This window comes from Neolamprologus multifasciatus, chromosome 4 (assembly GCF_963576455.1).
Source record: "Neolamprologus multifasciatus chromosome 4, fNeoMul1.2, whole genome shotgun sequence".
NCBI classification, from domain to species: Eukaryota; Metazoa; Chordata; class Actinopteri; order Cichliformes; family Cichlidae; genus Neolamprologus; species Neolamprologus multifasciatus.
The window spans coordinates 23,669,222-23,681,486 of NC_140442.1; the positions used below are offsets into that span (position 1 = coordinate 23,669,222).

Here is a 12,265-nt window from a genome sequence, read left to right on the forward strand (position 1 = left end):
GAGAGCACCAAACATGGGACATTGAAAATGTAACCTTGATGGCCCTGATTGTTTCCAACGTTACTGGCATGACAAGTAGATCCCACTACTCAAAACGGCCTACTACGTCAAACAGCCACTGGCTATGTCCAGATGTTGCAGAGAGCATCCCTCATGACTAAGGGCCCTCGTCTGTGTGGTAATGACTGGGTTTTTCAACAGGACAATGCTACAGTATACAATGCCTGCAGGACAAGGGACTTTTTCCAGGAGAATAACATCACTCTTTTGGACCATCCTGCATGTTCCCCTGATCTAAATCCAATTGAGAACCTTTTCAGATCAATGGCAAGGGAAGTTTACAAAAGTGGACAACAGTTCCAGGCCATCTTCCTGCGACCATCTTCACCACTTGCAGAAATGTTCCCACTCAGTTCATGGAAATGCTTGCATCAAGCATGCTGCAACAAATTTTTGAAGTGATCAACAGTAGCAGTGGAGCTACTCATTACTGAGTTCATGTAGGGAACTTGATTTCTGTTTTGGGAGGGTTTACAGATTTTTTTTGGTGGTGTGGTCCTAAAGATCAGCTGTAAAGCAGCCTGTTTCCATTTAAGGGTTGTTTTCAATAAATCGCATGCTCAATTTTTTTTTTTGTCTCATCTCCAATTCTTCTTGTTGCATGTTGAAGCTCTACTTGGAACCTTGTTAAGATCCCACCATGCAAAATAGGATTATTTTTTTTTGCCATTTTTCAAGTGGTCTTAAACTTTTGATTAGGACTGTATGTAGGATGAGCTCACTCTCTCTCTCTCTTTCCCAACTGGTCCTAGCTGACCCCTCCCTGAGCCTGGTTCTGCTGGAGGTTTCTTCCAGGAGGTTTCTTCCTGTTAAAATTGTCACCAAGCGCTTGCGCTAAAGTCTGACTGTTGAGTTTTCTCTGTATTATTTTAGGTTCTTTACCTTACAATACAAGGTTCCTTGAGGCAACTGGTGATTTGGTGCTATATAAATAAAATTGAATTGAAAATGACTGGATTCAAGAAACGACCTTTGGCATCAGATTTTAACACATGGAAGGTAGGAACAAGAATAATGGCAAAGTGAAAAACTGTGCAGGGACATAGTTTATCCAGGGATTTAAAAAAACAAAAATACTTAGTAGTAGTACTACATAATTATCTCATTATTAATGCACACAGTATGTGTGAGTATGCACACACTTGACTATTTACACTAAAAGACGAATGACAGTAATAATGGTATTGGATAGTTATTCGTGAATGGTAAATTTGCAGATATAGGAGTCGTTATATGTGGCGTTTTCCTTTAATGGCAGTGCACTGACATTCAGGGAATGACATCATTGCGCTGTGAACACGCACGTCGTTAAGTAACGAGAGGGGGAGACAGACTCGAGCGGAGAACGGCCGTCGTACTGCCGGAGCATCTCAGGGACTATTAACAGGGAGTGCAGTCGACGACTGAGCTAAGAGCTGGGGGTATGAGAGCCACCAGAATCCGCTTCCATCCTCCACTACCCGGGCTCTTGTCCGACTGACAACCATCGGATCAGAACCTCCACCAACCCAGCTCTCGGACGAACCTAATATCGGGTGAGTGCTGGGTCAGGGAACCGGAGAAACCAAGGGGGAAAAGGGGCCAGATTCGGCCGAATCAGACGCTCCTATTCACGGCTTCCAAGAGAGGGGGAGGGGGCGCGTAGTAGGGATCTGCACAGGCTTGTCCAGTGACATACATGGGTGCGGTTATAATATAAAATGTGACGAAGTATAATATTAAATATTATTAGCTTTCTTTATTTTATTTTTTTACAGTATTAACGGGGCTACGCGTATCACGGTTCCGTTAACGTATTTATCCTAGCTTACTCTTAGCAGCTAACTCTTAACTAATGTTGCAGCCTAGCGCTGATGTTTTTCACTAACGTTACTCGAAACGTCCTCAAATTATACAGAAACACTCAATAAACACTCAGTAAATACTCAGTAAATCTTAGCAATTAAAAAAAAAAACGTAACTGAAACTACGGCAGATTTGTTGCTCTTGCCTATTCGCCACTGGCTTGCTACTTGTCAAATTGCAAACAGGAAAGAGAAATGTAGCGTTGCCGTTATAAAAACAACAACAACAACATACATTTGTGTTGCAACTTTAGGCGATATTAACACACGCATTCAGCGTGGAGTCTGTAACACGCGAGTTGTTTGTGTAGTAGTGACAGCTGTCCGTGTGCGAGAGGCATAACGTTAGCTCTGTTCTTTTCTTCGTGTGATTGTGAAATCTTTTGGCTCTCTGTTACAGTACTTGTTTTGTTTGTTTTAAAAGAGCGATAATCATTTCCAAGTATAGCACTTTTTAAAACATCCATCTAAACGATTACATGTCCGGAAAACGCACGATAATTTAACTTCAGATTGAGGTCATTTTAGTGATATATTGTCTGTGTGTGTGATTTTTCAACCACAGTGTACAACATCCTCAGGACATCCTGTCTCAGCAGTCACCACTAAGACTCCCCCCATCCAGCAGATGTGTACTGTACCATCTTAACCAATCCACTCTCGTGTAGACGATTACTACCGTAATAGCACATGGTGTTTTTCCAGTGCAGTGTGACAGGCTAATTCCACTTGCTTCACTTCACACAAGGCACCTTTGAAACCTCAAATCACAGACTCTTCACGTTACTGCAATAACTGCATTTGCTGTACTAAAGTCTGTCTTAGTCTTTTAGTAGCTCATGAGAAAATATCTCAAATAATATGGGTAGAGTCTTGTATTTAGCGTCTTGTGCCACTGTTCCTATATGAAGTAATTAACCACTGGCACTTTCGTTGTACCCTTTAGGTGTAACCTTGTGTTAGTGTTCCTCCCTAAATTGGGAGACCTGGCTGCAGCACATGAGACACGAACACTCACTCTTTAATGACCCAGATCCATCTGCCTCTATCACATCCCCTAGCAGGCTGTCCTCATCAGGTAGAGTTCATCAGGATCATACGGCCTTTGTGATGCAGTTGCTGCTGATGAAAAGCAAGGTTCAGTTGATCCATGATGGTGATTCCTGGGTGTTTTTTAGAGCTTGTGTCTGCGTTCCAGCAAAACTAATATGTGGAGTCATTTAAAGTTGGGATTTTATAATGGTTCTTGAGTTGGCAGATGCAACACAGGGATTGTGAAGAAGATGCAGGGCGTTCTGTGCTTTGCAAACGTTCGGTTGGAAAGTTGAGGGTTGAAACTCAAAAGTGACAATATTTTATAAACAAGTGTCACCGTAATATGATGTTTTGTTGCAGTAGTGTTAAAGGGTGGCGACAGTAGAAATGTCCATGCTGATAAAGTCTGTGCAGCGCTTTGTGGAGTTTGACATAGATAAAGCCAGTCAGTGCTCCCTGGCTGCTCATGCCTTCACTCGCTTGGCAGTGCCAGCGCAGAGCGGCAGAGAGCTTAGTCTTGCTTTTGCAATGGCTGCACAATGTGGCGTGGTGGAGCGAGCACTAAATAAGTGATGATCCTGCTCCGGCATCACGTGCAAATCAGCTCGACACACACGCACACAAACCCCCCAAAAAAAGCTGTTTCATTTCCTCGTGTGTGCCAAGTCCGTTGATTCTGGTTCACTCCACTTCCAAGTGGAAACTGGCATTTGTGCATGACCTCTCTGTTTTTTTTCCCTGTTTTTCTTTCTCCTCCCTTCCATGTTTTTGCTGATCTCACTGCAGCTGCCTCTCTCTCACCCCTAGCTGCCCTACAAATCTGATCTTGTATTTCTGGGCACCAGACAGCTGTTTGCTAAACAACTGGCCCTGTTTGGGCCACATTCTGTCTCAAAAACATGTGAACACTTGAGTGCTGAGGGATTGGTACACATCATGTGAGCAGTTGACTGACCCTCGAGGATAAATTCCCTCTTTCTGCCCTTAGGGGAAAGTTCAGGAAATGGTCATGGTTATAGCTGAAGTGGTGAAAGAGGAGCGATGATGCTCAGTTTGTATGTTTGTTGCTTTATTTTTAATATCTGCGTTTTCCCACTGTGACAGTGACAAGTTGGCAGCATGGAGCTGAGAGTTGGGAACAAGTACCGGCTCGGGCGAAAGATAGGGAGTGGTTCTTTTGGAGACATTTACCTCGGTAAGTTGAAGCATCCACTTTCTTTTTTCTTTTTTTTTCTTCAGTTCTTAAACGCTTTACCCAGCTTTCTGCCAGTGAGGTTCTTTCCACATTAGTGTGTGGAGAGCCTGTCTTTTCAAACTGTACCATTCTCTTTTTTTTTTTTTTTTTTTTTTCCCCTCCTTTATCCGGGCACTGAACTCAGATTTTCCTTTATGCTCATTCGTCTTTGGTCCTCGTACATGCAAAGGTGCAATTGTCTTGACTGCTGTGGGTATTTCTGCACGTGTCTCTTCAGGTGCCAACATCGCCACTGGTGAGGAGGTAGCCATCAAGCTGGAATGTGTGAAGACCAAACACCCACAGCTGCACATTGAAAGCAAGTTCTACAAGATGATGCAAGGAGGAGGTAAGAAATTAGAGCTTGGACATGCTTGTCAAGATTTTTCAACACATTCCTTCTTGAATTTATTGGCCAAGACGGCATAGGAGATGCTAATCCTGTGAAATCTGCTAAATGTGTAAAGTGAAGATGACGATAAATGTCCAACCAGCAGTGTGTGTGCCACGATTGGAGGGCTTTGTTCTGATTTGATGTGTTTCTTCACTAGTGGGCATTCCATCTATAAAGTGGTGTGGCGCAGAGGGAGACTACAACGTGATGGTGATGGAGCTGCTTGGCCCTAGTCTGGAGGACCTCTTCAATTTTTGCTCCCGCAAATTCAGCCTAAAGACTGTCCTGCTTTTGGCTGACCAGATGGTATGCTACGAGCCTCTCAGTTAAAGTCAGGGATAATTTTGTGATTTGTGTGTTTTGTAATATTGGCCTTTTTGTAGACTGTGCTGGCCTAGATGTTCGATTTCATTGGTGGCTCTCTCAAGCACAGCTGATCTCACCTTTTGTTCCAGCTTAAGCTTCTCTTTATACATCCTCAGGCACATTTTGCCTTGTTTTCATATCAATGGAATGAGAAAGCCAAGGTGTATTGAGGACACTAAGGGTATGGCTGGCTTTTTAGATGGGATGAGAACACATTTTGTCTACATAGCTTTCATTGCTGGTTGCAGGGATTTTAAAAAAGCAAAAAAACAAAAAACAAACTCCACAGGAAGTGGTGACGCTCAGTCTGTTGTGGAGATCATTTACACCAGTAGCTTCAGTTAATAGATATTAATTGCATATGGTGGGCAGGAAGTCAAGAAGTGTAAAGGACAGCCGGAAGGTGACATGCAGTCTCACGCTGGTTGTTATGACACATTCAGAAACAGTCATACACAAATTGTGAAATTTTTGGACTCCAGAACTCTTTGTTTTTGCATGTTTATATAGTGTTTTGATAGTATTTACTCAGAAAAGAAATGGTCATGTGACAATAACTGTTTTTCTGAGTCGGGAAACGCCACAGGGGCAGTGCTGAACTCATGGGATGTAAAATATAAGATGACCTGTCATGTCCCATTGTAACCTTTGTTTTTACCTAGAGGCTTTTTGTGCTGCTAACATTGTTTCACCACTCTCCCACCTTTCCTCTCCAGATAAGTCGCATTGAGTACATCCATTCCAAGAACTTCATCCATCGAGATGTAAAGCCTGACAACTTCCTGATGGGACTCGGCAAGAAAGGCAACTTGGTGTACATCATTGACTTTGGGCTGGCCAAGAAGTACCGTGATGCCCGCACACACCAGCACATTCCTTACCGGGAGAACAAGAACCTGACGGGCACAGCGCGCTACGCCTCCATCAACACACATCTTGGGATTGGTAAGACTTGGAGGAGACACATGAGCCTAATTTGCCTGCATTTTAATGAAGGCTTTGGTGTGTTGGATATGAAACCATGGTGTTAAATTTTGCAGAGTACTGCTGTTATTGAGTTATTTAGACATAATCTGAAGCATTTATCTTACAGCTCTGTATTGTGATTAATGTTTCTTACTGAGATAGTAGAGAGAGCTTCCCTTAAGCAGAAAGAACTGTATTAAGGTGCCATATGTTAGTTCAAGTTCAGAGATTTTCTGATGCACCAGATCTTTCCTTGTAAAGTAATCAGTCAAATGATTTAAACTGATATAGTCTCTCTGTAATGTTGTTCTTATGCTCGCTGTGGCCCCACAATGTTTGTGGTCGTGCACCTCTCGAGTTTTGTAACCTGGCATGTTGCACTGCAGCCGCTGTAGTATGATCCTGTTGATTTTCACTGCTATTTTAATGATACTCAAGTACAGAAGCTCAGAGATGCATAGATACACAGAAGGAGCTGTGCAATAGTTTGAAAACTTGAGACTTTGGAGAGTGTTCATTGTAAAGTTTTCAACAAAGTCTTTGTTTGCAGTTTAACAACTTCTCCTCTTATGCTATCCAGCTATCTGGTGCTATCGTCTGAGTGGCGATACCTATTGTTCAACAGCTTCCTGTACCCTAATGGAGGGCAAATAGAAATAACTGTGTGATCATGACCAATGGAGACGATATACCTTAAAACGGGGTTTATCCTTGTAAATATATTCATCTGCGTACACTTTTTGGTCAGACAGAGGGGAGAGAGGTTCTCACCCATGTGAGATGTGCTGCCATGCACCACTCCAAGATCCTAACTGCGTGCCGCTTAAAGCAGAGGATGTATGCGACTACCAAATGTTTGCCGAATGAACGCTCTTCTCCGTGGCCGGCTAACGAACCAACAACAACATGAGCAAGAGTGGCCCACAGACTGTTTTTGTTTGTGTGTGTGTGTGTGTGTGTGTGTGTGTGTGTGTGTGTGTGTGTGTGTGTGTGTGTGTGTGTGTGTGTACACTGCCTCCATCTGACCACAGCGCTCACAGCAGGCAGGTGGGCAGGCTCCACAGTGGAGCTGACAGCAAATGCACTCTCTCTGTCATAAGCTTTACATTTCATTGAACTGCTGTGACTGTGTTAATGAAGATGTGATCTTAGTAGCCTTAGACTTGTGACTCAAAGAAATCTCATCAGCTCCACAGCAGATGTAGAGATTTCATCTAAACATCACTTTAAATGTGATTCTTTAGAGCCAATCTATGGCACTCATCTCTTTTTAAACCCTCTAGCACTTACCTGGATTTGTGGAATACCTGGAATCTTACAAATTACTATAATCTTTTGCCTTTCACCAAATCGTAACATGATTGAGTTAAAGCACCCAAAAAAATGTATGGTGTTTGAAGTTCTTCCTTGTGCTAAATATTTCTTCTGTGTAGAAATTTACTGACTCTAGCTCTGTTTTCTGTTTAGTGAAAAGCCCCTCTTATTCAGCCACATAGGATGTGCCTCTTCGCTGCGGCATCGTTTTATCATCACTGTATCTGATATATATACTAGAGATGGCACGATACCACTTTTTTATGTCCGATACCGATACCGATATCATAAATTTGGATATCTGCCGATACCGATATGAATCCGATATAGTGTGTTTTTTAATCAATAAAATTTTTTAATATCTTGCTGCATTTTGTATAAGTTTATACTCAAGTTTAAATAAATAACAACACTAAAGCTATTCTGTTAAACCTGTATGTAAAAAATACACTGCGCCCAAAATATTTCATAGTTCAGCAATACTCATCAATCTAATAAACTTAAACCTGCTCCATCCTCCCTATTCTGGTATGAGTACTATACTAATAGGGTTGCAAACTCCCAGCAAAAAAAGAAAAAGGGAACCACCCTCCACCTCATGATGCTTAATCGATGTAATCAAAATTAATTTGATGCAGGGGGGAAAATGCACAAAAATAAATTATTTTTCAAGAATAATTAAATAGATTCAACATCTTTCTTCAACAGAATTGCAGACTGCACGGATGGTATCTTCCCGAAGGAAAAAGTAGTATAGCTTACTATATTAGACTTAACAGTTACTATATACAGTAATGGACTTCTATATATTTTATATCAGATTAAAACTTTGGGTGTAAGAGTCAGATAATTATTTATTAAAAGCTAGACATTTTAAATGAGAATAAGAAAGAAAAGTATGTCTTTGTGCCCCCTTTTGCCTGTTCATGCCCTATCGGCCCCCCCTGGCTACACTTTGCTAGATCCGCCCCTGCACAGTTACCAGCGGTCAGCTGCTAGAAAAGGATCCTGGTGTAGAAAGTAATATTAAATAAATTCTAACAACAGCATATCAAGCTTAAACGTGCTGCTGTTGTTCAGCCGCTGGTTTCCTCTTTCTGGTGAGAAGTGGGCCAAAAACAAACAAGAGAGACGGACTCGCGACAGAAAAGCCGATCAGCTGATCATTAAGCAGTTTCACGATTGAAGCAGCAGCAGGAGAGAGAGAGGCAGTCGCTCCATATCTCGGTTGTTAAGCTTAACGTGGGAACGCTTTACAAACATTCAGAGATGAACTTACACACTTGCTTTACTTCTCTCTGGGATAACTTCCTCGGAGATGAAATGCTGGTTTGCTAGCAAGGCTACAAATACACACAGCTATATCACGTGATGCATACTGCTGCTACGTGCTACGGTTATGAGCCGAGTTACGCCGTGTAGCAAGTTTTGTGAGGTGCTTTTTTGATATTTAATGGATCGGATTACATTTTTTATTTCTCACCGATATCCGATCCAGTAATTTGTGTCAGTATCGGACCGATACGTAATATCGGATCGGTCCATCTCTAATATATACAGGCTGTAAAGAAGGAAGAGTTATCTGGGATTGTGGGGATAGGGGGGGTTCACGTTGCTTTGTAATTTCATTCTGATGCTCTTTAAACAAATTTACAGGGCACTTTTTTTATTTTTATTTTAATGATTGTTATGACTAATGATCATTTTCCCTCTCTCTCATGCGTTCTGTCTACAGAGCAGTCCAGACGTGATGACCTGGAGTCTCTTGGCTACGTCCTCATGTACTTCAACCTGGGGTCACTCCCGTGGCAGGGCCTCAAGGCTGCCACAAAGAGACAGAAATATGAACGGATCAGCGAGAAGAAAATGTCCACACCCATTGAAGTTCTTTGCAAAGGATACCCATGTAAGTGAGGCTCACAGGGCGCCTCTGTGTACTACACATACCTCTGAAATTATTTTAAGATGTTGTATTGTATTTTCTCAGTATGAAATTGAATGCTAACAATTATCTAATCACACAAAGTTTACAGCTACAGTGAACTTTCTGTTCTACTCTCATTATTTTTATTTACCCTCTTACAGCGGAGTTCTCCACATACCTGAACTTTTGCCGCTCACTCCGTTTTGATGACAAACCAGACTACTCCTACCTTCGACAGCTCTTCAGGAATCTGTTCCACCGACAGGGCTTCTCTTATGATTATGTCTTTGACTGGAACATGCTCAAATTTGTAAGTTTATATCTACAGTTTCTAACTTGAGCTTTGATTTGTATTTTCACCACATTATAATACGGCTACCTGTCAGTAGTTAGGCTTAAGATGGCTTATCTCATCTAAAAGGGTGCCAGTCGGACAGCTGAGGATGGGGATAGGGAGAGGAGGACTGCAGATGAGAGAGATGAGCGGATCGGAGGAGTCCCCAGGGGGTCTGCATCGCGAGGCCTCCCTCCAGGTCCAAATCCTGGAGCTCCCAACAGAGTCAGGAACGGCCCTGAGCAAGCCATTTCTAACCCTGCCTCTCGGGTCCAGCAGTCTGGTGAGTTTTCAGCTAACTGCTGCATTACAAGAAAAAAAAGAGGAAACCGAATAAGACGGGACACCAGAGTATTTTTCTTTTTTCTTGAATATTTTTATCTAATCTAGGTGTTTTTATTGTGTTTTAGGTAACACGTCACCACGTGCAATTTCTCGTGCAGAGCGAGAGAGGAAGGTGAGCATGCGGCTCCACCGTGGTGCTCCTGCCAATGTATCATCCTCTGACCTCACAGCCCGCCACGACCAATCGAGAATTTCTACGTCACAGGTGAGAAAAGGCCCTGGGGTTGATCAGGTAACCCACAAGGCTGGTGATGATAATCATTTGTTTTGCTTGTTTTTTACCTCTACATTTTTATTCTTGAGCCCTGCTAAAGTAGCTTTGTTTGATTCTTATACTGGGACTTTTTGCCACATCTGTGTTCATCCACAGTCTGTAATTAGCCATTTTAGTTCCGTTCTGTTAAAGATTTCTTCTTTTAGGCTTAGCTCTGGCATCATAAATCTCTAATAGTAGATAGCCGAGTGTTTAAAGGAGTCTGAAGCTTGAGCTTTTGACTCAGGCCTGATTATTTAAATAATATATATAATGCTACTTTGTACAGCATTGATTCGTCTAAACTGGAGTCGGCAAACTTCGACATTGAGAGAGACATTTTAGCCCCTCCTACTTAACAACAGAAGAAAAAACGGCATACAAGGGTGACAGAAGGTTAGACTTTGGGGGTAGGACAGGCAGATAGATGACTGATGTAATTGGGAGAGGATAAATTAATACATGGTATGTAGGGCTGCAACGATTCGCCCGCATATATGTTTTTGTAACTGCAATACACTACAGGACGCTATGGTGTAGTATCGCCTATTCTGTCTGCCAAGACTGCACTCAATACTAACAAAGAAGAACAGCAAGGACAGAACGAGATTTAAAAAAAAAAAAAAAAGTGAAAGCATTAACAATGTAATTAGCTTGCAAAGTTATCAGTGTTGTTGTTTGAACTGTATCTAATGGGGTTAGGACATAATTCGTTGTGGTATAATTTTGTCCTGCTTTAGTGTGAGTGTGTGTGTGAGAGAGAGAGAGAGAAAGAGAGATGTAATTGCTGACTCTTTATCTTGAATCTGTACTGTCCTCTGCAGGTCAGCGTGCCATTTGAGCACATGGGAAAATAGAATTTTCCAGCTCTGCATGCAAGTAAAACTGACAGGTGAGGTCTAGCGTGGTTTTTGTTTTTTTTGTTTTGTTTAGTTTTTTTTTAATCGCTTGTTTAATTTAAATATTTGCTCTTGTTTCAGGGCTTCAAGGTATAGTTGTTGCTACAGTTTATTTTCCTTCATTCTTACTTTGTTCTAAGAAAAGATGATTGCAAATGGACACATGGGTCTTTGGAAAAGGACAGTAACTCTTTCAGGATCCAGGAAAATACACGAAGGTATCCAGCAATTTTTTATTTTTTTTTCTGCTTCTTCCTTCCTTCTCCATGAACCCTCTTTACTGAACCCTGGATCATCACTACCACAATACAAATGACAAAGCTGCACCTTGACAGTTGCTCATACCTGCCCTCCTCTTCCTCAAAACATTCCCTCAGCATTCTGAAAAATGTGAAGAACTGTTGGCATCAAAGGAGCAGAAGGGTATCCGGGACATGCATGTGTTTAATCAAAGGTTGATTATAAGCTGACATTATTTTCCCCCAAAAAATGTATTTTTCAATTTAGACACAGCAAAAACATCTTTTGATTTTCTTAATGACATTGGAGTACTTTCCTGTTCTTAAAGGGGGCCTCTTATGCTCGTTTCCTGCTCCATATTTGAATTCTTTGAGCCTACTAATAGAAGTAGCTTTGCATGATTCACAGTTTATAATAATCCATGTTTGTCTTACACTGGGTCTTGCAGCCTCTTTATTCATCTCTTCCTGGAACGGCTTCCCCCTCTAAGTCAACTTTTCTGTTTCTCCCAAACATAACAACTTCATTAGGATATCCCCTCTCTATGACATCACAAAGAGCCAAGACTAGAGAGAAACTGTCTGAAATTGGGCATTCAGAGCAGTCTGAAGCCAAAACATTTAGCTCATGGATTACTTATACTGGGAAACTACATACAGACTATGGAAGAAAATGAAGCATAATGGGTCCCCTTTACTGTTTGTTTTTAATAACCTCTTAAATATAAATAAATGGAGACATGTAGGTCAGGTGATAGAAGGCAAAATGAAGAGTAACTTTGAAAAAGGAATAGTAAGTGATGTTTTTAGCTGCTGTAATGTTTCTGGTGAAGTAGCATTTGGTGATTGCTTGTCCTTCATCCCTTTTGTGATTACTTGCTGCCCCTCAAAACGTAGCCATGGAAGTCTTCGCCACCCCTTACTTGCCTGTTTTGAATCTTTTTTTTTCTTTCTTTTTTTTTTTAAATGTTAGTGGAAATGGTAAAGAATGACGGTAGATGACGCAAAGACAGAACTCTGAAGTCTTGAGGGAAGCTCCTCAGGAAATTTTCAGCAAA

At 41.6% G+C, this 12,265-nt stretch overlaps 1 protein-coding gene across 1 annotated transcript; it reads left to right on the forward strand.

Annotated features, from left to right (window-relative positions):
• The first annotated feature begins 1,379 nt into the window (after nt 1-1,379).
• LOC146520510 (casein kinase I) lies at nt 1,380-12,166 on the forward strand. Its single transcript, XM_085156730.1, has 11 exons — nt 1,380-1,595; nt 4,044-4,134; nt 4,412-4,522; nt 4,725-4,873; nt 5,650-5,878; nt 8,949-9,119; nt 9,299-9,447; nt 9,559-9,754; nt 9,882-10,021; nt 10,894-10,961; nt 11,050-12,166. The coding sequence occupies exons 2-10, from the start codon at nt 4,059-4,061 to the stop codon at nt 10,924-10,926; spliced, it is 1,254 nt and encodes a 417-aa protein (XP_085012856.1). The 5' UTR covers nt 1,380-1,595; nt 4,044-4,058; the 3' UTR covers nt 10,927-10,961; nt 11,050-12,166.
• Nucleotides 12,167-12,265: the final 99 nt, after the last annotated feature.

Excerpts from the sequence above, each read along its gene's own strand:
- LOC146520510 (XM_085156730.1), top strand. The coding sequence starts at position 4,059 with ATGGAGCTGAGAGTTGGGAACAAGTACCGGCTCGGGCGAAAGATAGGG. Across the intron at positions 5,879-8,948 it reads CAACACACATCTTGGGATTG|AGCAGTCCAGACGTGATGAC; the intron begins GTAAGACTTGGA and ends TTCTGTCTACAG. Across the intron at positions 9,120-9,298 it reads TCTTTGCAAAGGATACCCAT|CGGAGTTCTCCACATACCTG; the intron begins GTAAGTGAGGCT and ends ACCCTCTTACAG.